Source organism: Streptopelia decaocto, assembly GCF_964273445.1.
Source record: "Streptopelia decaocto genome assembly, chromosome: 3".
Classification (NCBI taxonomy): domain Eukaryota; kingdom Metazoa; phylum Chordata; class Aves; order Columbiformes; family Columbidae; genus Streptopelia; species Streptopelia decaocto.
In genome coordinates this window covers 55,450,319-55,478,039 of record NC_138656.1, presented here as the reverse complement: position 1 = coordinate 55,478,039, position 27,721 = coordinate 55,450,319, and the positions used below count along the sequence as shown (strand labels likewise).

At 40.9% G+C, this 27,721-nt stretch overlaps 1 protein-coding gene across 2 annotated transcripts; it reads right to left on the bottom strand.

Moving 5' to 3' along the window:
* Positions 1 to 1,706: 1,706 nt before the first annotated feature.
* OPRM1 (opioid receptor mu 1) lies at positions 1,707 to 26,934 on the bottom strand (the record flags this gene model as incomplete). Of its 2 annotated transcripts, none has more annotated exons than XM_082048688.1 (4): positions 1,707 to 1,739; positions 9,498 to 10,018; positions 10,879 to 11,231; positions 26,588 to 26,934. In XM_082048688.1, the coding sequence occupies 4 exons, from the start codon at positions 26,932 to 26,934 to the stop codon at positions 1,707 to 1,709; spliced, it is 1,254 nt and encodes a 417-aa protein (XP_081904814.1). The 2 variants fall into 2 exon arrangements, with proteins under 2 accessions (XP_081904814.1, XP_081904813.1); XM_082048687.1 differs by lacking the exon at positions 1,707 to 1,739 and adding an exon at positions 2,212 to 2,250.
* Between the last annotated feature and the right edge of the window lie 787 nt (positions 26,935 to 27,721).

The following is a 27,721-nucleotide window of genomic DNA, read 5'->3' as shown; positions in this document are numbered from 1 at the left end:
AGCTATAATAACATTACTAATGCTAAAAATATTTACAGTCAGGCTGCTCAATTCATTACTGGACTGTAGAAACCTAAAATATCTCTAGAAACGTTAGGTTGTCTGTTGCCAAGTTTTAGTATTTTTCTGGTGAACTTGATTCCATTCTAAGTACAAAAGAAATAATGGCTTCAATTCATTATATAAATGCTGTGACAGCTGATGAACTTTTGACTAGGCATGAAACCATGATTTTAAGTTTAATTAAATGTAGATCTGATTTTTCAGTTAAGACTTTTCAAATAGTCATTCAATGTATTTCAATTTTCTGAGCATGGCTGAAATCTCAGAACCTGTCAAGTAGTAATGACATCATATGATGCTAATCTGTCTGTATTTCTGGTGTATTCTATATTCTTCTTGTTATCTAAATAATACTGCTCTGTAGTGCAAAACAATATGTCAAATTCTTCTGAGTGCTTATCTTATACTGTTTAAAAATTAAATGCAACACCTCAGGATGGTGATGACTCTGGTTTAAACTTTAATGATTACTATGAGGAGATCGTGCTAAATTAATACAAAACTAAATATTAAATCTCTATGACAGCACAGTGGAATTTTCAACAGAAGAGCGAAAAAAATAAGGCACTTCTGCTATATCTAGTTTCATATTCTGCTGATATGGAAGGCTACATATTTAGCTACAACACAGAGATCAAACTCACATATTACTTTATTTTACAACTTGCAGTGATATGGCCTTCAATCTTTATTACACAGTCCATGGCAGAAACAAATGATTTCACAAGAAAAGCATATTGTTACATAGATTTTAACAATGAAAATAAGAAATACATTTTGACTGCAGAAACAAAATACAAAACCTTATACCACAGAGTAGCATTTTAGAATACTCTTAAATTCATCAAAGTACATTTTCCCCTGATTAACTATTGATGATTTATTTACAAAGCAAGTAAACAATGGCTAGAAAATACCATTGCACCACACATTATCTACACAGATAGTTCTATTTTTCTTACTAGAAAACAGCTAAGGTGGCATTTACTACAGTACAATGTTTCTTTCATAAATCTTAACATGTTTTAGCAGCAAATACAAAATGGAGAAGCAGACTGTATTACATCAGTTATAAAAGCAAACATATTATGGGTTTGGTTAAGAAAAAATAGATTTCTAGCAAAATGTAACCTTTTTTATTTTAACAAAAGGTCTAATGCGTTAATGGCTCCAAGTACTTTACGGAGGGACTGTCAGTGACTTACAAATTTGAAATGTTGTTGACAGTTGAAATTTGAGAAACTAGTTAAAAGAGAAGTCATCGTCAGCTTGTGCTAGCTCTGACAGGCTCATCGCTAGATTTCTGTTCACACTGTAATTTCTGTTAATAGTCTCTGCTGTTCTGGGGATCATTCGACAGTCAATAACAACACAGAATACTTTCATTTACTCATCTCTTTTAGAAGTGATAGCCCATTGTTTTGATTTTAAAGATTTCTCTTTTTTTAATGTGAGAAATAGAAGCAGAAAGTGAAGCTTGGATTTTTTGGGGGTTTGTTTGTTTGTTTGTTTGCTGTTTGTTTTTTTGTTCTTAATGAGCACTGAAATACATCATTTCCCTTTGAAACTGTGGAACATGCAATCCTTGTAAGAGAAGGCCTCTTAAACTGCAAATATGTTGTTCTAGATGATCTTGTGAGACTTCAGCACACAAATAACCTGCACATAAAACACCTCTACAAATAAATTTTAAGTGTAAATTGAGTACCAACAGTATTACAATTTCATTTCCCATTATTTCCCATCCTTGAAAGCTCACCATCATTTTTCAAGCCATTGTTGTCTAGCCTTTGAATATTTGCTTCCAACCTATTTAACTTGTCAAGAACATGTCAGACCGCTACAGGTACAGTAGCTTTGTTTTAGACTTATGTATGTAGTCCTGGTAAACGTGACTGTTTTGAACACCAAAGCCTGGCAAGCCCCCATATCTCTTGGCTCTGCTTGCTTCTAAGTTTCATGCTTCTGTTATGTGCAATGTAGAAGTGATGCAGAAGCCATTTTTGACAGACTGGAAAAGCAGGCACTTTCCTCTGTGGTGGTTTTTTTGAGGGAAAGTGTATCCTACACATCCCCATCACATACTGCCCAGACACACTGTGGAACTAGTGTGTCATTGCTTTGAGAGCTATACGGCAGGAGACCCTGTCACGGCAGTGGAGTAGTTTCAGCTTCTTGAAGTTCCAACTGAAAGGAAAGAAATTGCAAATGCAATGAACAATTACTTGATTTCTTCCCACCCATAAGTTTGTTTGTGTGTGTGTGTGGTTTTTTTGTTTGTTTTTGTTTTTAAGAGGAATATACTTTTCATTTGCAGCTACTGTCCTGCTGTATAAAACTAAACAGGTAGACCAGATAGTAAGGCAAGAATATGCCTTTGCAATGAAGCAACAAAGGCAGGGGGAATGACCACAGAGAAGTTTTATGTCTGACCTCTAAAGACAAAGAAATATTAGTAGATCTGAAATTTGAATTAGAATAAATTTAATACCAAGTTAGCTGTTCTCTGTCTAGAGGGTAGTCCTCTATGCCTTTAATGAATATGGTAGGATTTTGGGCCTCTCACTATATGAAAGATGTGGAGGTGCTGGAGAGAGTACAGAAGAAGGCGACAAGGCTGGTGAGGCATCTGGAGGACAAGACTTATGAGGAGAGGCTAAGAGAACTGGGGCTGTTCAGCCTGGAGAAAAGGAGGCTAAGGGGAGACCTTATCGCTGTCTACAACTACCTGAAAGGAGGTTGTAGCGTGGAAGTTGTTGGTAACAAATGATAAGATGAGACAAAATGGCCTCAAGTTGCACCAGGGAAGGTTTAGATTGGATATTAGGAAACATTTATTCACATAAGGGTTTGTGAAACAGCGGAACAGGCTGCCCAGGGAAGTGGTTGGGTCACCATTCCTGGAGGTGTTTAAAAGATGTACAGATGAGGCTCTTAGGGACATGGTTTAGTATTGGACTTAGGCTATGGTTGGACTCAATGGTCTTAGGGGTCTCTTCCAACCAAAATGATTCAATGATTCTATTTCACTCCCTCCCTGTATTACTTCTGCAGTAATTGCAGAAGAGTTAGTATTTTAGATTATACCTTCTATGATCACATCAGTACATTGGCTAACTTTTGGATTTGCAGCTAAAGTAGAGTTTAAATTCTGTGTGAGATGGACTTATATCAGCAAACCAACCCAGTAACTCTCAGCAGTCACTCAGGCGTTCTATTTGCATAGAGGCACAATAGCACCACAGATGTTTCCATCAAGAAAATCTGCTAAGTGAACAGGAGTACATAAAGTCTGTAACCCTTTGTACTACCCGGCAGATGTTGCTCTGCAGCACTAGAACCTGTGGACAACAGAGTGGGAGATTTCCATAGCATAACAGGTTTATGCTATGGAAAGCAGAGTCACAGGTGAAGCCCGATTGAGAAAAGACAGGGAGCGTGCTCCTGTGAAAGTAACCACACATGGGGAAGGATTTTTGTGCCAAGGAAAAGGAAAGTGCATTTTCTAACTGGCTCAATTTCCAAGCACATTCATCAGAGTGGAGGCTGTTTGGGCTTCTGATTTGGAGATAATTTTCTCCAAGGCCACAACATAACTCAAATGCTTCTTCAATTTAACATGCTATATTTAGGAATTTTCTCTATTCTCTATTTGGAATATTTCTCCTCAGCTCCTTTTGGCCAGAAACTGACCTGATCCTAAATGTGAATGTCCCCATCTTTTGGAGAAGCCTAGATCCAGATATGAATTTTGAAGTCCATATTCACTTATTTTTATGGATTAGATAAAATAGAAGCTTGCTTATTTATTTATTTGTTTGTTTGTTTGTTCTTTGTTACCAGTGAACTTTTTCTGATTAAGGAAAGAATTGAAATGTTTTGTTATCCATTTATACTAATTCACAATTTAAGGAATGCCACAAACACAGGCAAACTTAGAAGCCTTCTAATTAGTTCTGGTTCTCATACCACAGTTTATTCTTGTTTGCTTTAATGAAATAGTCTCACAAACGCATTCTGTTTTCTTTGCTATCTAAAGAATTCACTAAGGGCTGGTATAAGTACATATCAACTACAAAAGAAAGCCCAGTTTCAAGGCTCTATTGAATTTAGACAATCTTTTCATAGATGTAGTTATTATCTTGACAGAAATGGTCTTTATAAGAGATCAGTTCTTAATAATTGTGATTGAAATACAGTATTATTTACAAAGAAGTTGTGTCCATTTTCTAGAAATACACAGAAAGACCATTTTCTATTAATACAAGTAAATATGAATCTGCTGAGGTTTGGAGTTATAGAATCTGCCCAGCTTTTGTCATGTTTCTGTATAGGACTCACCAGCATTCCCCATATTTGTTTATATCTGTCATATAGCTCTGGAAAAATTCAAATGTAAGAAAATACTTCATTTATTTAATCAAAGTGAAACTAGCTTTCATTTTTTTCCTTGTTTCACCTTAAAAATATATTTTATTTTTACTCCAATATCCTTTTTATTTCTACATATGGCTGTCAATCCAGGCAATAAAGAGAAAACCTTTCAGGGCTGTGCACAAATACCAGAGCCTCTGATTACTGGACATCTCTCAGGCTTCATTTTCAGCATATGAGAAGGATTTGCAGCTTCCATTATGGCATTTAGACACAGTGGTTAAGGAGAAAGCATCAGAAGCTAAAAATACAAAAAAACCTAGTTACATAGGATGACTAAATAGTCCTTAAAATGTGCCTATACATCATTTGCTTAGTTGCTTGGATATATTGAAGTGAGGCTGCAATAAAAACTTAGATATATCACAAATAAACTAACCCACTGAAACAAATTTTATTTATCAGATTTCTATAGTTATTAATAATAATTTTTTCTGAGTATTTAGTATTTTTTAGTTATTAACAGGCAGATAGTAATAAAAATATAAGTTATTTGGAAAGCAAACTTTGCAGGTAAAAATAATTATCAATAAATTTTAAATTTTAAAAAAATCAAAATTTAAATCTGGGAGATAAATTAATGCAAAGAGTCTCTGCGCATCTAAAGTAAAAGCTACTTTGAAATATTTGTCAAGACCACAGAATCACAGAATGTTAGGGATTGGAAGGGACCTCAAAATATCATCTAGTCCAATCCCCCTGCCGGAGCAGGAACGCCTAGGTGAGGTTACACAGGAAGGCGTCCAGCTAGGTTTTGAATGTCTCCAGCGTAGGAGACTCCACAACCTCTCTGGGCAGCCTGTTCCAGTGTTCTGTTACCCTCACTGAGAAGAAGTTTCTTCTCAAATTTAAGTGGAACCTCTTGTGTTCCAGTTTGAGCCCATTACCCCTTGTTCTACCATTGGTTGTCACTGAGAAGAGCCTGGCTCCATCCTCATGACACTCACCTTTTATATATCTGTAAACATTAATGAGGTCACCCCTCAGTCTCCTCTTCTCCAAGCTATAGAGAGCCAGCTCCCTCAGCCTTTCCTCATAAGGGAGATGCTCCACTCCCTTAATCATCTTTGTTGCCCTAAGATCTTTGTTATGAATCAGCTTAATGTCAACGACATAAAAAAAAAAAAAAAATTGAGTATTTGCAAAAGCTAACGTTTTGTCCTTTATTACCATTCCCTACGTATATTGTGTCATACAGAGAAAAGTTCACCGTAAGCAGTTCTGCTTTGTAATCAATTTTTCCATAATTCCATCACTCCTACTCTTGTTTTAACTCTTCATGCAAATGCAAGATTGCATATGCCTCCTTGAAAATTAAAGTGAGCCAAGACTTCATGCTCACTTTGGAACAAATGTTTTATTTGTAAATTGTAACCTGTAACACAGGATACAACCCCCACAGATGTGAAATATCTCAGTCTTACACCGTGTCTAGGTTTTGGATGCCTGATTAGCCACTGTCTGTTCTCTCTCAGAACTATGTTGCTTCATTGAGCATGTACTATTTTTATAAATGCTCACACCATCCGTGTTATGGATCAGGTGCTACGTTTGCATTTGAAATAAGGTGCATTTCTGGAGGAATTTTGAATGTGTTCAGCTCTTCCACTTTTTGTAAATGCTGATAAAATAATAATCAAACTCTTAATCTAGATATTTTTAATAATGCCAAGGAGACATGGAGTAGGCCAAAGGCCAGTATCTTAACTCACAATGAGTATTTGTGATGTTTCCTGTTACTGATTTTGCACTGATAGAAAACACAGTTGTTCACCAGTGAATGCTTATTTTTAAGTGCTTTTAGACTGTGAGGCCCTAAGCTGCTGAATGACTGAGTGCTTGCTATTCTTATTAACTTTATCAGGAGTAAAGAATTCTCGCTTGGCAAAAAAGCAACTTTTAGAACATCCATTTCTTCAAAAATGACTTGAACTGTGCCAAGTACTATAAAGGCTTGCAATTAGAATTTGTACCAAATGCTCTCCAAGGCCTTGTCTATACAAGAAAGAGCTTGTCTGTATACTTAGATCAATACAGATAAACTAACTAGACTTTCTTGTACAGAAAGCATTTATCTGTGAAAAGGATGCCCTGTCAAGACAATTTACAAATGTTCAGTGTTTGAACAATGGTTTTTTTCTTTCTTTTTGTTCTTTCTTTTTTTTTTCTTTTCTGAGAGAAAAAATTGCATTCACCCTAGGACTTTTTATAATGATGATGATGATGATGATGATAATAATAATAATAATAGATGTTACCCTTGTAAATAGTACCCCAGAGAACCTTTTTAGTGTAGGTTAGTCCTACAACATTGTCTGTCATTCTGATAGTAGCAGACAAAGGAAGTGTTGTCTTTTACAGAAATGCTTCCTGGGGAAAAAAAAAAAAAAAAGTTTGAACATGGCTTGCTGTGAATGTATTTTATAGACTTTGTGGAGAGGGAGAAAGCCTGCCCCTGATAGCTGGTGTGCTGTAATCCAGGGAGTGCAGCAGTGAGAAGGCTCAGGTCAGCATCCAGCAAGCACATCCTGCAGAAATAAACTGGCAGCAGCAGCCAGAACAAGGACTGCAGGGATGGTGGTGAGGGAAGAGAAATTTGGCCCATTTATGGCCACTTCAAACTCTTTCAAATACCAGACCATGCAAAGAGACCTATTCACACATCTGTAAGGACATGAGCTTCCAAATGTTGTCTTCTTCTCCCCAGCCCTGGAGAGAACTGCTGGCTACTTCCTAGGAAGAGCTACAGAAGTAGTCAAAGCTGAGTAGTCACACCATTTCTTACAGTTCTGCATATGCTTTTTTTGTTCCATGTATATTGGCTCTTTGCTTCAGTTTCCTTCCTTACTGCCTCACTTGGACACCACTCCTGATATTCTCTTTTCTCCTCTGCACTCTTCCTCTCACCTCCTTTCCCCTTCAGCATCTACCCGTTCACTTATTTTTACATGTGCTCTGTCTCTTAACTAATTCCATCATTATTCCCCAAATGGAAACCAACCAACCAAGAACCCAGCTGTGAGACCAGCTTCCTCCTTATTGCCTCTATACACCTCACTTAACTGGCTTGGTCTACCCCTGCCTCATCTGTCTCTCTCACTTGTTGGTGTAGGTTAAAAGACCTTTGTGGGAAGGATCATCTTCAATTCTGTGTTTGCTCAGTGCCAGGCAAAAAAGACTTTATTTCACTCAGCCTCTAGGCAGTAAGTACCACATCAATCTTTGCTAAGGCTAAAAGTTTAGAAGGTTATGGCTCTCCTAAAAATAATAGAAGGAAGCATAACTAAATGTAGAAAATGTGTGCATACACACTGCACTGTAAAAAGCTGGAATTGTACTAGATATAGATACAATCCTATTGTCAGACACATGCACAAAATTGACTCCACTGAGGATTACAAATGCATTATTAACAGCTGAATCTGTCCACTAAATTTTTTGTATACCTAGTAAATGCTACACATATATACATACCTTTATGTATGCGCCTATGCAAAGTTTGGGCAGTTCTGCTCTACCACCAAAGTGTGCAGGTACTAACCGATTTCGCACGTCACAGTTTGGTATGTATTAATCAGATGCTGGTGAACTACACCACCAACTGCAGATGCTTAATAAAGCTTCCCCTTCTCTCTTTAGCTTCCTCTCTCCTCTTTTCTGGTGCAGTGACTATTCTGTCTGTTTGGAGATAAAGTCCTGACGTGGGCTTTCTGGCAGCAGCCGAGTGACAGGTATGTGATTTCTTTCACAAGAAGCCATTGACTTATGCCCCTTAAGAAGGTAGCTGGCTTATGGCTGAAGTGGCAGCAGTCAGAAACTGATGCAGGAGCAATCTAAGTATAATATATTGCTGAAAGGTGATGTGTCAAGGAATGAACTAAGCTTGTGCCTTTTGTTCTTTTTTTTAATGAATTACAAAGGTGAGTCAGCCTTTTTTTAGCACTTGTGATGAGCATGAGTTACTTTCATGAATGTTAAGCTTGCCTTCACCTTTTGTTTGGTGTTAACTGAGGAATGTCGATTGCAGGAATAATCACAGGAACATGGATGTTGAACACATAACAAAATAGCTTCTTCACAAAAGCTAAGCAAAATTAGCCTGAATTAAAAGAAATCTCTCTTGGTATCTGCTGTGCCATAAAATTCCTACTTCTCAAAGGCTTTTTCTACATGGAAAAGGTATATTCTTAGTATACCTTATTAATAAATGACAAAATGGCACAATACTCCTTAATAGTTGGATTAGGTGATCATTGTAGGTCCCTTCCAACTGAAATATTCTATTCTATTCTATTCTATTCTATTCTATTCTATTCTATTCTATTCTATTCTATTCTATTCTATTCTATTCTATTCTATTCTATTCTATTCTAATGTGCATATACATATTCATACGTGTTTATATATATCTCAAGACCCACTCTAGCCAACACAGATAATTATCTGATACAAGAACTGCATGTAGACAGGACTTTGTCTGCTTCTTGCATGTGTTCCAGGACATACAAGGCCAAGTAGGCCTTCTTTATACATCACCCAAAATGTACAAACACAGTTTCTTCTCTTTTTTATTCACTCTCATAATAGAAGAAATAGAGAGACATACATTCTGTCCCATTCCTGTCTCCCTAAGCAGACAAAGAGTATAAATAGAGAAATCTGTGATTATTCTCTAGCCAGTTCTAAAGCAGTCATCTGTTGTAAACATCCTGCAAATAAAACACTGTTTTATTCACTTTGTATATGCATGCATGCTGGACCCAATCATACAAGGTACCTCTGAAAGCCCTCAGCTTCTGAACATCAACTAGAGGACAGAACAACTAGCACCATGCAGGACTGGGGTCTCTGTGTATGCATGCACCTGTTTCAAATATAACCTTGAGGGTGTTTAGACCTTCAAAAAGCTACAAATCAGTATAAACTGTAAATTCAGAATATATGTCATCTCCAAGCGGGAGGCCTGGATCCAGAGATGACATCTCCACTGCTAGTCATACCTGATGGTTAGTCCTGTCCACAGTGTTGGCAGTGGAAGCATGGTCACGAGTGTTTTGTCGAACTCGGGTGGAGTTTTGCTGCTCAATAGTTGAGGCAGTGGGGATGCAGAACTCTCTGAAACACCTTTTGAAATTCTCATCTAGAAATGCATAAAGGACTGGATTAAGGCAGCTATTTGTATACCCTAGAGCAATACAGAAGTGCCAGGAGACAGTCTGGAAAGTAGTTTCTGGGATGTTGACCAGGGCTTTAATGATGACATAAATGTGGATGGGAGTCCAGCAGACAATAAACACTGCCACCACCACAAGAACCATCCTTGTGATTCTCCGCAGGTTCCTGTCCTTCTCTTTGGAGCCAGATAACATGCGAACACTCTTTAGGCGTAAAATCATCAGCCCATAGCACACGGTAATGATCAGGACTGGCATGATGAAGGCAAAGATGAACACACAGATTTTCAGGAGGTTCTCCCAGTACCAAGCAGGGTGGGAAAACGTAAGTGTGCAGTCAATGGAGCCTAGAGAAAAAAGAAAACAGCAGAGAAGAACAAGTGGTTCAGTTTTTCACGTGCTTTTCTTCAAACCTTTATTTTTTGAAAGCACAGGCAAATGTGTTAAGATTTACTAAATAAACAGCTAAAATGAAGCAACCTGTGACCTGGCATCAGTGAAAACATTGATAGCACACAGGTCTGAAAAACATGCATGAAGTGTCAGTTAAAAAAACAAAACTGAAGTAATGTGTTTTCGTTGGCATTTTATGGCTTGGAATTGCACGTATATTGGACAAGAAAACAGCTGAATTGTCATAAATGCTTAAACTTTGACTCATTTTCACTTTCAGTATAAAATCTGGCCAAAAAAAAAAAAAGAGATGACATGACACTTATTAATTGTGCACAAAGGATGGTTTGGATGTTGAGATGCTATCGCTTCACGAAGGTCTTTGAGCATCATGCTCTGCATCATGTCTTGCCAAATTAGATACAAAATATCTGTGACTGCCAGCTTCTGTGGGAATATCCTAAGTAAAAAGCACAGGCTTCTGTGCTGTAGGAGAGTGCATAAGCACCTCACAGCAGAAGGTAGGCAGTCACAGATGCTCTTCCAACCACTACAGTAACTGTGCGGGGCAGCAAGACTCACAAGGATCTACAGAAGGAGCTGGAGCTGCCTGTTGTAGAAGACAGAACATGAGCAGTGCTGTGTCGTCAACTACAGCCAGACACAAAACTGTTGAAGGGCTCATTTGCACTGACACCTGCTTTATACAGGTGGAGGTCAGAAGTTAATTCAACGTCTCTACAGTAAAGTGAAACAATGCAGAAAGGAGTTTAAACATGAAAACATTCAATTTAGGAATGAAAGCCAGACTTACCATGCCTGTATTTAGTAGTTGCCATGAACATAACTGGCAGGCCAATGGCAGATGAAAGAATCCAGTTGCAGACATTGACAATTTTGGCATTTCTGGGGGTACGGAAATCAAGGGCCTTAACTGGGTGGCAAACAGCTACATAGCGATCCACACTCATGGTGCAGAGTGTAAAGATACTGGTGAACATATTGTAGTAGTCTATGGATATAACAATCTTACAAAGGATTGTACCAAATGGCCATGTTCCCATCAAGTAATTCACGCTCTGGAATGGCAGAGTACTTGTTGCTAGGGCATCTGCCAATGCAAGATTGAAAATATAGATATTGGTGGCAGTCTTCATCTTCGTGTACCTAGAAAAAAATCAGCAAAACATGTGAATGATCACAACTGACAGTGTTAAACAAAACTGAGTCCAGTGCGCCATGTATTAGAAACTCCTGTGAAATAATGTGTTAGATATTATAAAAGATCATATTTTCTGCTTTTAACCAAATGATCTTGCTATGGTTTATCTACAATAATGTTTGCAGTTCATTAAGACATTAGTTAAATGGTGGAAGAAAGAAAAGACTAATTTAACTTGTGCAGAGAGAAAGGATACACATAGAAGAAACAATATTATAGATGCTAAAGAACTAAGAAATAATTTGAAAAAAAAGTGTTTGTACATATCAGACTCTGCATTGAATGGACACATTTTCTGCAGCTGCTGGTTTCATGTCAAGTGTCAGAACTACAGGCTATAGAAACTGGGAACTCATTTGTAGGTTGTGGAGTAGTAAAGATGCAATTCCTCAGGGAATAAGTACATAAATGATTAGTGTAATTATCAAAACCACTATGTCTAAAAACTCAGGCTTTTAAGATTTTCTCATTTGTTTATCATTATAGAATTCTAAAATAATTTGTAATGATGGTTATTACATTGCTTTACTAATCCCAGTGTCCTGTACAAGTTGGACAGATGGTTTTTCCAACTAAATGAGAACACAGATGCTATTGACCAGATGCACTGAGCGTATCAATAGAATCAGCACCCTGGGTGGATGCTGCAGCCCTGTTGCTTGAGGTGGGAATTCATGCTCTGTCTCACAGTGCCTATTTCAGCAAAAGGGTCTTCAAACTCCTTTGCACTTTCCTCTTGCTAAGTCTCTGGCACTAACGACCCAAAACCCACTGTCTAAATTTTGAATATGTCACACTTCAATCACAGCTGAACAGGGGGAGCTTTTTATGTTTTAATTTGTGTTTGCATTGCTAAAGGTAGAGTCCAAATTGCTCCCTAGTTTCATCAACTTTTGTGAAGAGACATTTACAGCTGCAACTCCTTGTGTCAGCTGAGCAGCACTTGAGATCCACTGTTCATGAGCACGCTTTCTTTTTGCAGTGGTACAATGACTATTTCACACTAAATAATGTGTCTGGCTATCTTGCCCTGCTGTCCTTCTTGTTGCTGAGGTTGCTGGGTGCTGTGGCTGCCTGGCTTTTGGAGAGACAGATGGCTCGCTCTTTTGATAAAACTCCATTCTGTTTCTGCAGAGTAACAAGTGCACCGTTTGATCAAATATTTCACCATTTATGGAGTGATTTGCCCATTTAAAAGGATTTCCCCTGTCAGGGAAGACAAAGTGTAAAATATAGTATTTAATGTTGTTTTTTCTCTCTGACTTTGATGTCTCAGAACATTATTCACTTCCAGAAAACAGGCGACAGGGCTCTATAGGTAACACACACTTTGGTAGGGTCTGGAGAAATGTAGATTTCTTGCTGAATGCATCTAGATAGCTTTTATGATGAACATCTGAAGAAGTATGTGCTGGCTTTGTTATCTCATTTTGTAGCACTGTGCATGAGGAGCCACTAACAACCCTAATTTCAATTTAGTTTTTTTTTTTTTTTTAAATATTTTCAAGTAGATCCAAGCTCACTCTTGACTGTTGTCTTGAGAAAGTATGACCTGCGTATGATACTTCCAAGTTTTAAATAAAACCTATATTCTGAAAGTACCCTAAAAAACTTTTCTTACAGGAGCACTCCATTTAACCAAGAGATTGTAACACTAAGGAGGAGGTAGTTGCTGTAAGCATCCATGCCTCTATCTGCTGGGAATTATTCAGGAAAATGCACAGGATTGTAGTGTAGGAGAGGTACACAATAAGGTGCAGCTCTAAGAAAAGTTTGGAGGGAGAAGAAAATATTTTCTAGGCAATTTGCTGGAGAATCTTGCAGAGGAGAATGAAATTAACAGCATTTTTATATTGACTTTACTATTACCCAGAAAGAAAATGTTGTATTAGGCCCTCCTTTTGCCATGTTTCCTGTTGTTCATCAAAAATGAATGTCTTTCCCATAGGTCTGAAAACAGATCCAGGACTAGCTAAGGTTCTGTCCAGAGACCTAACCTGGAGGCTGATTGCATTATGAGCAGCCATCTCCAGCTTGCTCCCGTCTGGTCTGCTCAGGCAGCAACAGCAGCGGAGGGACAGTGGCTCTCAATTCTGCATAGACAAGAAAAGGTGATGATGATCCTGCACCCTCTCCCAGGCCGCTGATCCCTCGTCAGTTCTGAGGTGATTGTCCTACCTTTATGGCTGGACAAGAAGTCATGCTTAGGTGTGCTGCTGCCATCATAGAATCACAGAAGCATAGTATCATTTTGGTTGGAAGAGGCCATCAAGATCATTGAGTCTAACTGTTAACCTAACACTGGCACTAAAACATGTCCCTAAGAACCTCATCTACTTGTCTTTTAAACACCTCCCGGGATGGTGATTCAACCACTTCCCTGGGCAGCCTGTTCCAATGCCTGACAACCCTTTCCGTGAAAATTTTTTTCCTAATCCAGTCTGAACCTTCCCTTGCACAACTTGAGGCCACTTCACTTGTCATATCGCTTGCTATGTGGGAGAAGAGACCAACATCCTTCATGCTACAACCTCCTTTCAGGTAGTTGTATTGAGCAATAATGTCTCCCCTCAGCCTCCTTTTCTCCAGGCTAAACAGCCCCAGTTCCCTCAGCCCCTCCTCATAAGACTTGTCCTCCAGACCTCTCTTCTTTGGATACCCTGCAGCAACTCAATGTCTTTCTTGTAGTGAGGGGCCCAAAAATGAACACAGGATTCGAGGTGGGGCTGAGTACAGTGGAACAACCCTAATCCTGCTGGACACACTATTTGTGATACAAGCCAGGATGCTGTTGGCGTCCTTGCCCACCTGGGCATACAATTCTGGCACAGTTCTGTCTGGAGACCACATAATGATTTTTTTTTTTTTTTAATCAGCAATTAAAGCCATTCTGATGATTTAAATGGAATACTTAATACAGAAAAAAAAAATACATCAACCAATACATGACTCTTAGGCTGACATGCCAGAAGATGAGCAGAGAAATTCTCTGAATAAATGGAATAAAGGTTCTCTGCTGAGACTGGCATGGGCCTTATCCCACCTAAACGCTACACATTTTTCAGTTTTGCTATCTTGCTTTCATTGTCAGCTTATGCTTCAAAGTTCTGGGACTTATTTCATTTAATGGACTATTAATGAAAGATTTTGCTTGATATACTCTGTATTTTGTGTATTTCTAATCACACTGTTCTTAAAAAAAAAAGCAAGCAGAGCTTTTGTGGTGGTAGAAAGTATTTACCTCCACAATTGCCTAATCAACAAAAGCCTATTGAAATCTACATTATTCTTTTCAGTGAATTCTATGGCATGGAATATTTTAAGATTTTATAAAGGGCTTATTTCTAAGAGGTACATTTTGTTAAACATGTCTTTTTCAAAATAAGTAGATTATCAGTGTTGCCAGGATTATTTTTTTGGTATGAACAAATAAATACTAAACCAATTGATTAACAGCAATTTTAACAGCAAGAAAATAACAGTCCCTCAAAATGCAGCTCTTCAAAGCTTTGATATTAACCATTATTATATCTTTCACTAAGGTATCGGTCTACTTATTTGAATAAGCAGCACAAACATTTCCATCGTCAAGACATAGAGGTATATGTGATGAGATTTCGATACTTCAGAGGGACTGGATTTTATATGTAATTAAAGTCACAGGATGTCTGTATGGCTTATAATACCAAAAGTATTGGATTTAAATGCAATCTTTTAACAGATAACTGCTTTTGCCCTTCCACTCAAGGCCACTAGGGAACCTAGAAATGAACAGTTATGTAACGAAAGAGTCTTAAATGCAACGCCATAAAAATCTGAATGCTGATATTTAGAGTACATTGACATTTCAGCATCTGAAATACTAAATATATTAAACTTTGCATGACAAGTGAAGACAAAAGTTGGCTTTGGGCAACATTGTTTCTATTTTTACAGCTCTGCAATGAAAGACTAATAGAACATGATAGTTCAATTATTTTGTGCATATTTAGCTTGATACTGCTCTTGATACATATTCAGATTAATCATGCTGACATTAATACTGACACTCACTAATATGTCTTTTCTATCTCCTCATTGTAGGTCCTATATCATAAAATATCTGTGTTTATGGAGCATGTTTTTGTTGGTACTAGCAGAAGATATATCAGATTTACAGCAGTAGGAATATCATTTATCTCTGTCTAATTCTGTAGGGCAAACTCAGTCTTGCCTCTATCTTCAATCCAACAAAGCTTTAAAATATACTTGAAGACTGAAGATCTGATCTGTAGAGGTTCACTCAACTGGGATTTCTCGGAATAAGAAAAAGCAATACAGAAAATCATGAGAACCCTTCTCAGATAGTCACTGAGTTCCTAGTACTCAAGGATAAATAGAAAGTCTCAAAATGACCTCTTCAATTGGCAGCCCATGGGCCACTTGTAGTTTGCAAATGAAATAAAAGGTGGTTCATGAAACTAACCTACAGAGACCCCCAGCTCAGTTGCACAATGTGTAAGAGCATATTGAGCAGGAGCCATGAGCATCTTCCCTTCCACCTTACAGACACGTGACAAGAAAGATGTGAGCCTGCTTCTACTTCTCTTTCTGCAAGACGTGCCACAGCTCTCTTTCTGGCCTGCCCACTCCAAATGTTTAGTGTGCGCCTATCATGTGCAACAATTTTTGAAGATTCCTTTCTTTTAAGCCTCCGTCTCTCAAAAGTAAATAAAAAATAACATGGCAACAACATATTTTCTTTAAAAATCATGATATTTTTGATTTGCATCACACTTTTTCTAAGCCTAATAGACATAGTTGGTATTGTGCCACCTGAGTCTTGACCCTATCCCTTCTTGGATAAGCCATTTACATCTGCATGGATTGTTGAAATATACCCTGCTCCAGACCCTTCAGCCTTTCCGTACCAGATCAGTTTTATATCATCCTTGTACCACGAGGCTGGTACAAAGAAGTCAGCAGGTCTAAGTCTAGCCCCATGAATACAGTGACACATACCATTACAAATTTGAAAACTGCTCCTATCTGAATAGGAACAGTGAGGAGAAAAGCAGAAACAGTCTTTTGCACTTAGGAAATTGGCTGGCTGATGGTAGATTGGTAATAACAACATTCAGTAATACAAAAGCATGCAAGCTTTTGTCCACAGAAAGCTAATTTGGAGACAAAGCCTCCTTCAACTGATCTGTTTTTAAGTTCAATGCAAAATATATGAAAAGCGGGCTTAATTACAGGAGATTCATTGCAGAAAGCAGTTGTTCATGAAAATGGTTTGACTGCTGAAAGAAAAAACAGCCAGCAATTAGGTCTTGCATATAGACAACCTGACATAACTCTTGTTGATGCTGGAGGAGATTAGGTTACTGTTTCAAACTAATGTTCTTTGTGCATAAATTACTTGTTAAACAAACAAAGAATCATTATGTGCATACGTTAGATTAGTTGAGGTCTCCTTGGGTGGGAAGATTGAAACATGTGAAGTATGCCTCGTTGAATCAATTTAAATGAACATTTATTTCCATAGCTGTTCTGCTGCATCCTGTATATGTAATTCAAAAACAGTAGGAAAGAGGGATTTTTTTCATTCAGGTTGGTCTGGAACCCTGTCCCTCTCCTCCCCGATCTCCTCCTCCCTGCCCTCCCCCCTTCCCCCGCCCTAATTTCTTCTGTCTGCCAATCCAGTTAGTATGTTTGACACTGAAATGATGTCGCTCAGCTAAGCCACATCCTGGAAAGTAACTTTGAGCAAAAGGGTCTCAAATGATAGACTTAACTGATGGCCATCATCTCTCATTGTCCTTTTTCTTCCTTTGCATGGTAGTCGTTCTCTATAGAGTAAAAGACCCATACAGCATTTCAGCCACAGTTGTAATGTGCACTGTGGCAGACTGTTACCTGCTAAAGTTTTGAAGTCGTATGTATTCTGGATGAGCCTAACCTACCTGTCAGGGAACATATGACTTCATCAGCTTGAAGATTTAGTCTTTGATTCTTTTATTCAGGAATACTTCAGAATACTTATGCCTTAAGCCATTAAATTAAACGCTGGGTACAAGCACCACAAATTTGTGGACAACGCTTACACATTATTACACAGTCAGGCCCCCTAGATTGGAGGTGCCATACTATGGTTAACTATATACTTGTCCTTTTGGTTTATGTTTTTCTGAAAATATCATACACAAGAATGTAATTTAAAAATAATAAGCCCTCAGGGAAAACAAACAAACAAATTCAAAAACCAAACAACCCTCCAGCAGGTACAACATTATAGCAGAAAATGTTCACCCTTAGTTACAATGAAATTGTGCAATTTTCAGGCATGTTCACTTACTTCCTGCACTGATCCTGAGTTTGGGGGTAAAAGCTGAACTGGGGAAGGGAACAAGATTTTACTGCCTTTAAGAAAGACAGAGGCAGTGGTTGTTTCCTCCTGTTAAAGCTTTGCATCTTGACTCCCAACATGGTGTGACCCAGTCACAGAAATACCAAGTATCACTTCAGGTGTCAAGGCACGACATGCTAAGGGGGTGTACTAGATCTAAAATAGCAAGGCCTTGTTATTTGACATACTCAGTGGGGAATGCTGCAAGGCCTCCACGTACATTATGCCGGAGCAGCTTTCGCCTCACCTCCTCACACACCAGCAAGGGGATGTCTGTTTTCTGAGGGAGTTGAATGTATGTGCTGAATGCGGACCTGAACACAGGGCAGATAACTACTGGACTGCAGTTGCTTCAGCTGCTACCTCTTTTCTCCCTAATACTTTGTTTTCTCACTGCCAAGTTCCTTTTCCACTTTATTCTCCTCCGTAGCACAAATGAACCTAATCCAGAATTTCACCAATGTTTACTTCTCTTGGGTTATCATGCTAGCATCTTTAACTTCCCAGCTTGTCCTTTCCTTGCACCAGGGGCTGCCGCAGGGCATGTGGAAATCCACTGGCATTTGCCTACAGGACCCAAGTAGAAGCAGGCAGAGCACATGACATCTTGTGGAAGAGTATCATCTCAGGGCCATTTCTCCTGTACTGGGAACCAATTAGTGACTTCTCTCAGACCTCAGCTTTTGGGAGCAGGAGAGCCAAATGAAAGACTTTTAGGCAGAGTCAACTTTCTTCAGACTGCTGTGCAGGTCTCCTTGAGAATGATATGGCACCAAAAGAGTTGAGAAGACATCTAACTCATCCTGTTTTTAATGAATTACAATATTGTGTTGGGCTTTCAGCTAATATTCACTTGTTGCTTTCTTTTTGGCTCCTCCTGCTTTTTTTTTTGTTATTGAAAGGAATCATAGAGAGATCCTCTTTCTGCTATTTAGTTTGAATTGACGAGTCTGTCTTTTTCCAGAAAAACAAAACAAGCTTCTTTCTTTGGGATAAACATGTATTTTGGGGAGGAAGGCTGATCCTTTTCATGTCTGACTGAAAGGATTAATGAGTAAGATTACTTCAGACAGAACACACAAACACCACAGTAGTCATAACAGGTAACTATTTTACTATTTCTGTCCTACTATTTTCACGCCTTTTTAGTTACATGTATATACATAATATCCTGGTATAAATTCATACAAAATAAAGCTGATATCATGCATTCTGTCTTTTTCTGAAAAGGGAAGGGGAACCAGAGAGGGACAGGTCTGTACAGACATGTCAGCTTGCCACACCAACATTTAAGATGTTGCGATATCTTATAACTCCTATTACCCTATTTTCTTTTTCTTTTCTCAGGCACCATAAAAAGCTACTTAATGATAAAAAACAAATGACAGTAACACATACACTCCAATGCCCAAACTGTCATCTGCTGGTATACTTCCATCCCCTCCAGCCTATTTAAATGGGGGAAAAAATATCTCCAAATTATTGCAGGACTTAATCTGGCCTGTTTGTTAAACCACATTTAGCTGAGTCTCTGTTTGCTTGGTGCTGAGCCATATATGGGTCTCCATAAAGGCTGCGGCTTTCACCGTTACTGTGTAACGCATCTCTCAGAAATAAAACAATGGTGCTAAAAAGGCCAGCTCAAATATATTGTCATTATGCAGCAGTGGGTACTTACTGCTGAAATTTTTGCTTTGCCGGGATGATGTGAAAACAGTTGGTATCTTCAACTTAACCTTCTCCCCTCCTGCCTTCGGGGAAGTGTGGCTGAAAATAAAACCACTGACCACATCTATGATAACTGCAGTGACATTTTTCTAGGAGGGACAAGTTAACAGCTATTTTGTCTGTTTTCCAGGTGCTGGTTCCCTCCTCCTGATCTATGGACTGATGACCTCAGGTGAGAACTGTACATGAAACATCACCAACTTGGCAGGGAAGCTGGCAGGGAAGCCTTTGAAGGCAGTAGATGTGAGATCCTCAAAGGTGCGATGGGGAGCAGCAGAGGTAACACCCCCTAGTGAGAGAGTATCAGAGGGGCAGCACAGGTCTCAAGGCAATGCCACAGACCACACAGATAGAAGTGATGCTAAGTATACAAGCTATGGTGTCTTGTATACAAGAGATCGGGATCTTCTAGTGAAGCTGTCAAGTTTGATCTGGAAAAGAACAACAGCGGTGAGAAAAAATGAGTGGAGAGAGAATAAACATGGAGGAAGACTTGCCTATGACAGGGAAAATGGGAAAAGCAGGCGATGATGAAGGCAGATGTGACAGAAAGAGGGAGCATGATTACGTGTTTTGAGAAGACAGAATCAAAAGTACCAGGAAATGTGGATTCAGTCTCCATGTGACAAGGAAGGGATTGCATCTGAAACTGGGGCTCTGAGGGATATACTGAGACCATCAGCTCATGACAAGGATATGGGAAACTGGCTTCTTGGATGATTTTTCTATAGAGGCAGCACATCCCAGGGCTGGAGGTTAGCACTCTGTGAGAGAAAAACAGGGAAAGATCCCCCAACTGCTGCTCCCTGCTCCCCCTTAAGACAGGGACTTCTCTGAGGTGGGATTGCTGTATAGAACACAATGAGGCAGAGATGTTCAATTCTACACAAGCATTCAAACATTCTTGATCTGAGACACAAGATCTTACAGCTGATAATTGAACACTTCTCAGTGAGAAGAAGGAAAAAAATATGCTATTTCATGTCTTTCACAGTTACCTGACTAGCTATGGTCTGTCATCCTTGCATTTTTTTCATCATGCAAATTCAAAGGGAAGTATAAATAAAATTTAGAATTTTTTATCATGAAACAGATGAATGAGAATGCTTCTTAACACAGCTGGGCTAAGCTGTGGAACCCCTTGCTAGTAAACACCATTAAAAGCCAACTTCCAAAAGGGAGCAGGGTCTTTGAAAGATAATGATAGCAGCCCTACTTATAATGAAATAAACCCAAGCTTCACGGTTTAAACCAAAGAAGGCACAGATGTTTATAAAAAAGAACTTTGTTTGAGACCAGTCTAACCACAGCAATTCAGAAAATAGTTGCTTTCAGTTTTTGTTGTTGTTGTTGTTTTTTAATATTGTTATAATGATCAAGGATTGAAGACTTATTTTCACTGGGAATCATAATGAAAATAAATAATTTGTGGAAAATGTCCACTAATGAGGGTCTGTATAACATCCCTCTAAGAACACCTAAGCTTAAAAATAGCCAACTTAAAATCTTTAAAAATGTTTCAGAATTCTGAAATTTTAGTTTAGAGAATGTTTGTTTCAAAATAGCTTTGTTTAGACATGGTAATGTTGTGACTTTTTTTTCCCAACATAATTTTTGATTCTGATTTTTTTTTGGACTACTGCATGGTAGAAATGTCCACAAAAAGCTATTGAATAACATGCTGATGCAAACTGCAACTCAGAAAGTCCCTCTGCAGTCTTAACAGACTGTTAGAATAATTTTCACACAGTGATGCTCCTATTTATTCCACTCTTCAGCTGAAAACTGGCTGCTGGCTATGACTGGAAAAGAGGTTAGTAAGCTAGCCTATGATTCTGAGACATTTGGGCTTACATCATGCTATGTTTGAGAGTTTTGTAAATATGTCACCATCTGATCTAGAAAAATTATGAATGCTTATCGACAGTGCTCAGCAGAAGTTATGCCTGATGATTTGAAAAAATAAGATAAAATGAAATAAAGCAGTACTTCAGTATTATGCTAGCTAATTAGCTCATTAAGCATTAGGTTGCTAATAATTACATAATACAAACAATGTGCTTACAATATTTTCTGATTTTACTGAAGCAATGAAAAGTTGCTAAAATTTTACTTATTTCTATGAGGACATTTTGAAAAAAATCTGGAAGTGTTTAACATTATTTTTCCTGGGAGCCATTACCAAAATGATACTCCAGGAAAAATACAGTGGGATCAGAACAGGTGTTTCAAGAGCAACTGAATGAGAGGGGACGTTTTTCTGCCCAGAGGTGCCTGGGGGTAGCTGCTAGCACAGTGTGGGAGGGTCTGCCCTCCTGGGGCAGGCATGCTGTCCCGTGCAGGGAAAATCTCACTCAGACTGGGCACAGGTTGGCACAGAGTTGCACAGGGTCTGGTTTAGAAATGAGTGTTTGGGCTGCAGAGCTGGCTGCTGCTCGCTCTTATCCCACAGTCACCTCTGCACCCTCAGGGTGATGGGGGTTATCGCCACGTTGCAGGCTAATGTGTTTTTGCACAAATTTTGACTATAGCTGTGACGATATATTAAAAAAAAAATTCTCTCTCTCTCTCTCTCTCTATCTCTCTCTATATATAAAGGTATACATGCTGTTTTATCTGTTTGCTTCCCCTGATCTTGGGGGATGGAGAGGAGCAGCTTGCTAGTCAAACATTCACCCACTAGCAGAGGTTGGTAAACCTAACACAGCAGTGTGCAAACAGGGACACCTGCCTTTCTGTAATGCAGGATGCTGAGCATCAGCCCCTCACTAGGCTGCTCAATTAATTCGGGTTCTGTGCTGTTCCTGCCCAACCTGACTCCCTCAGTTCTGTCTCCAGATCTTCTCTGCCTTGTGCTGGTGAGCAGTATCAATTCATAATTGACACAACTGATTAGGGCTGCTCTGGCTTTAGATAACAGCTCTTAGCAATGGGGTGGAACCTTTTATTTGCAGACAGTGGAACCGGCAGGACACGCATTCATACATGCAATGCCATCCAAATGGAGAGAAGTTCATGTGACTGTGGATGGAAAGAAATAATGAATTTATGCATTTCTTGGTTTCTAAATTTCCTGATCTGTGTTGCTACATGAGATGCTGTAGGCCTTCTTTCACACAGCATCTATAACTCCACGTCACCTTGCAAAGAAGAACCCTTCATTTTTAGTAAAACCTGCTTTGTTTCAGCCACTTTTAAGCTTGTGATCATTTTCAGTTAATTTCTCTAAACAGACTCTCCCTGCTTCATATGTTATAATGTCTTTTCAAACCCCGTGCTTTTCCCTTTCTGTGCACATGTGAGAATATTTATTTCTCTGGTGATATCAATTATTCCTGGAATTGAAATTTCACCCCAAATTCCACTTTACTTAGCAAAAGTTTTCCTGAAATGTAAACCGAGCTGAAATAACCAGAGCTTTTAGTACTGCATAATCTTTCCAGATGAGATGATGTTTCAGTCACCGATCTTTTTTTCAACAGTATTAAGAGGCAGTTTTGAGAAATGTAGAAAGAAATCTCTTTATTTCAGAGGACTGATGTTCCTGGTTTTGTTTGTTTGTTTGTTTGTTTTAAACCAGGGTAATCATTTACACTAATGAAACAAGACATTTCCTTCCTCCTGCTGCAAAGGATCACAGAGAACCCGAGGCCCTTTTGTTTATGATACGTGACAAAATTAATAGCAAAGCAATTAAGGAATCACTTTAGTGACTTTAGTGGCTATTGGTGGAACTACAGTCCTCTCAGGGCATTTGGCATCACAGAGGACTCAAGCCTCCCAGAGCTATCCCTCTCTTTCCGTCCAGTGATGTTAAGATTTTAATCTATGATCTATTACAGCTTTCAAGCATATTGCCTTAATCACAGGGCATATTCTTCTTCCCACTCTAATGTGTGACTAATATCCCACTGTCTTGATGAGAAAGCTGGAAAAGCCTATAGATTACTGTGTAAATTAATTCAATACCACATGGTACTAATTGTACACTGTCTTCTTGTACTCTGCAGCAGCTAGAAGTAGCATTTGTTGTTGACATAGCTATAACAACACTGTTCATATTAGTAATTTACACTTCTACAAAGCACATGAGGAAAACAGATAATAAAAATTACCTACAGATTTTTCAGATTGCAGGAAATTTATGGCTGGCAGTAAAACCTGACTACTACTGCTGTCACTCAAAAGGTGTTGTTTTGTACTTGACTTGACTTGTGTTAGTAACATGGGGTTCAGCCTCACACACTACAAATATAACACATAAATATTAATTAAAGAATGAAAGTATTCAGCTGAACAAGGACCATTTGAAAGAATGGGGAGGGTGGATGAGAATGTGTTAATTATGAAGTAACATGTATATAAATTGGAAATCCATGGATCTCTTTTGCATGAAGAGCCTGATTTTCATATTGATAATGACATTTTTAACTCCTTGTTGGACATATCTGCTTTCTGATCCCTGTTTGCTTGAACTGGGATAACAGGGTGGCACTGTAGACTGATAGTGATGGTTCCACATCAGGCAAATACTTGCACAGCTGTGGCTCCAAACCCATGGATCTGCTTCATGTGGAAAAGCTGTGAGAATAATAATAATGTTTATAAGAATAATATAATAATTATTTAAAAATATTTCCAAAGAAGCCTAGCATGAGATATTAGCATGCAGCACACTAAATATGAAGTCATGGTTGCTTTCACTGGGGCTAGACTCTGAAATGTGACTAGGGACTGAGTTTCAAATATCTAAGCACCTACCTCCCAACTCCTAGTATTTTCAAAGCAAACTAGTACCAATATTACTTTAAAAAATTATTTCTAGTAATCTTAATTCTTCTCAAAATTAATACAAACTTCAATATTTTATTCTTCCTGAGCAGGCATGGTGTGAGATGTAGATAAAGAAGGTGAGTTTTATATGATGCCAGATTCAGTCTGTAGTTGGATCCAAGGATATATGAATCTGAGTACATATGCTCACCATCTAGTATCTACATATTATAGGATTGGGAATATTGTCATGTTAGTATAGCTTGCAACAGGTAGAAAGTTCCCTTATGCTGTTCAGATATTCTAAACATATGGAGAAGCAGAGAAAGGAAATGCATTTTAATGTTGCTTAAATCACACATTGTGTTCAACCATTAACATGTGAACTCTTTCTTATCCCAAATTGGTAAACAGCTGCATACTATTAATTGGGAAGGAATTCTGTCATACCAAATGCTGTTCTTGCACAGGAGACCTGGTTTTCGTCCTGCCTTTGCCATAGAATTCCTGGACAGTTTTTGGAGAATCCATTTAATTTATTTATGTTTTTCTCTGTAAAATGAAAATATATTTTTGCTTTCTCGTGTTGCTTCTGGCTTTTGTTTTTAAGCTGTAATATCAGGGAAAGATGTGCTCTTCAGATAGAAATCTAAATGCAAGTGCCTCATTCAATTTGGCTTTGTGGTGCAAGTGTAATTCAATTAATTAATGCAAGAAATATGAACCCAGTATGGGTTATGCCTGTTATAAATACATAATTCCAGTGACAATCTGTGGTATATTTCTCTGCGGACAGCTAGCCTGGCTCTGTTACATTGTGCATCTGCTTTTTCTCCCAGTGGAATGCATTCAACACTGGCTCAGCCGATTGCAGTCATGCCCCTGTTCAGAAGCCTTTCTGCAGCTGTATCTTCACATAGATAGCTTGAGCCTCAGACTGACTGAAACCACAGGGCAGAAAAGAATTTCCCCAGCTCTGTGCATTTAAAATACAGTCTCTAAAGTGTAGTTAAACTCACTAGGTTTCTGAGCTACTATAGTTTGAACCACTGATGCACATTACTTGTGTTCCCATTAGATCTATGAGCTGCACCAGTTCTGCAGTGACATCCCCAACACATGCAGAAGGAATCATCCTTTGCTACACAGCAGCACCCTACCTTGACTGCTATCCTCACCCCAGGCTTTTTATAGCCAGCACCATCAGTGCTGCACCCACCACGAAGCCACGCCGCACCCACCTCAAAGCCACGCCGGTGCTGCTGGCCTACAAGTGATGCTAACCTCTGCTCCAGCTTCCAGCTCTCCGTGGCCACGGCCCCCCTACCCAATGGCTGCTACCCCGACTCCTTGGGAAACACAGTGTTAAAGGGAAAAGGGACGCTTTATAGACCTGGAAAAAACGGAAGTTCTGTGGCTGCCCCAGCAGGGAGGGAGCGCGCCCCAGGGGCACCCCCCGCAGCAGCGTCTGCTGGGCTCTGCAAGGTTCGGCGGATGCTTGACTTGGAAACGACGAGCAGCCAAGGAGGAAGAGGGGCTTGCTCAGCCCCGTCCCGCCGCCACGCTCCCGGGAGGTGGCAGTGTTCCCCCACGGAACCGCCCGCCCCGCTCCCCGGGCGGGCAAAGGAGCCCGTTGATTCCTGCTCTTACCCGCTTTGCGTCGATTTACGGGCGTGGGGTTTATCGTGCGTGAAAGACACGGTTGTGAGTGACCTGTAAAAGCCCGAGTGGGCTTGAGGGCGGGAAAGCTGCGAAAGGTGCTGCAGCACCGCCGGGAAGCCGGGATTATGCACAGTGGCTGAGATCCTGGCGCATTTAGACACACGCATTCGAATGCATGTACATATACATATAGAAATGTATATGAATATAGCAGGAAATCTATAAATCTGGGCAGAGAGAAGCTTCTACCCGAAATGCTATTTACATTTCGTTTGCGCGTTTGGGAGAAGTGGGGGGAAAGACGTGTGGATGTGTGTCGGGTGTCCGTGTGCGCACACGCTCACAGGCAGTGCCTGAAGTCCCTTTAAATCCTCCCTCCTCAGCGGGCAAGTGTGGGATTCAGGCCTCGTTGGCCAGAGCAGCTCCCAAAGGTGCTGCAGCACGGAAGGTCCGCAGAGCATCCCCGGATCCGCACCGGTTTCTGACAAACCGCCCAGCCCGGCCGGTCCTCACGGCCCCACCACAAGTTTCTCTTCCCGATCACCCGTTCCGGCGCTTTCTCAAAAGCCTCCTCCCCTTCCCCGCGGAGATAGGAGCCCCTGCGCGCCCCTCAGTGCGCTGCCTGCCGGAGAGGGCTCACAGCATCCCCCGTCGGGACGCCAGCTCGCAGCCCGGCTTCCGCAGCGGGGCGTCCGCCCCGACGGCAGCGGCCGGGGTCTATGGAGTAGGGCAAGGCGGGGCGGTACTCACCTGATGATGACATACATGACCAAGAAGTTCCCGAAGAGCCCCACGACGCAGACCACGGAGTAAAGGGCCATGATGGCGATAGCCGTGACCATGGAGGGGCCGCCGCCCGCGGGCGCGCAGGGCCCGCCGCCGCCCGCGCTGCCGTTGAGGCCGCCGCAGGGCTCGGAGCGGTTCCAGCCCGCCACCGCCGCTGCCGCTGAGGCGTTGCCCCAGGCGCCCGGCGGTGCGGCCGCGCAGGGCGGCACGGCGGAGCGGCAGGCGACGGAGGCGTTGGTGGCGAGAGGGACCTCCAGGGCGCCGGCGAGGAGCGGCGCGGAGCCGTTGCCCAGCAGGTAGGCGACAGCCATGGCGCGCAGCGGCGTCAGCGCGGCCAGCGGCTTTCCGCGCCCGAGGGATGCCCAGCGCCGTGCTGGTGCGGGGCGCGGATGGCGCGACGCGCGGTGCCGGGGAGGCGGCGGCACCCGCCCGCCCCGACGGCGCGCCCCGCCAGTGGGTGCGGGCACATGTGTGAGGCGGGCGAGGCGGGCAGGGGAGGAGGGGCCTGTGGAGGCAGGAGGGGCAGAGGGTGGTGGGGAGGAGGGGCCTCCCCACTCCGCTCCCTCCCGGGCCGGCGGGACACGGGCAGGCCCCCGGCGCGGCCGCCTCCCGTGGTGAGCGGAGCTCCCGCCGGGGTGCACCTGGTGCAGAGCGGGACCTGCCCGCCCCGTCGCGCCGCTGGAAGGCCGGGGGGGGGCGGGGGACACGCCAGTAGGTTTCCCCTTCCCTCCTAGTGGCACTTGGAAAGGGCTTAAAATGTTCCCCTCCCGAGCGCCGCATGCATCGGTGGCGAACAACAGAAAGTACCGGTAGAGACTGACTTCGCGGGCCCTGGACCGGGGCAGGGGGGAGATCAGTGTGCGACTGATTAACGTAAAGAGTCAGGGATCTTGACAAAACGATGCCCTCTGTGATTATAGAGGTAGCTGAGCCTCGTAATAAAACGTGGTGAACTGTACGGCACCACGCTGAGAGGGGCTACTGTGAACAGAATTGTGCTTTGGAAATGACTGGGACCTCACGAATTCTCAGGATTTTCAGAGGACTTTCTGTGCCAGAGCTCCAAGGATCCTCTGTCCTAGACATTGGTATGATTGT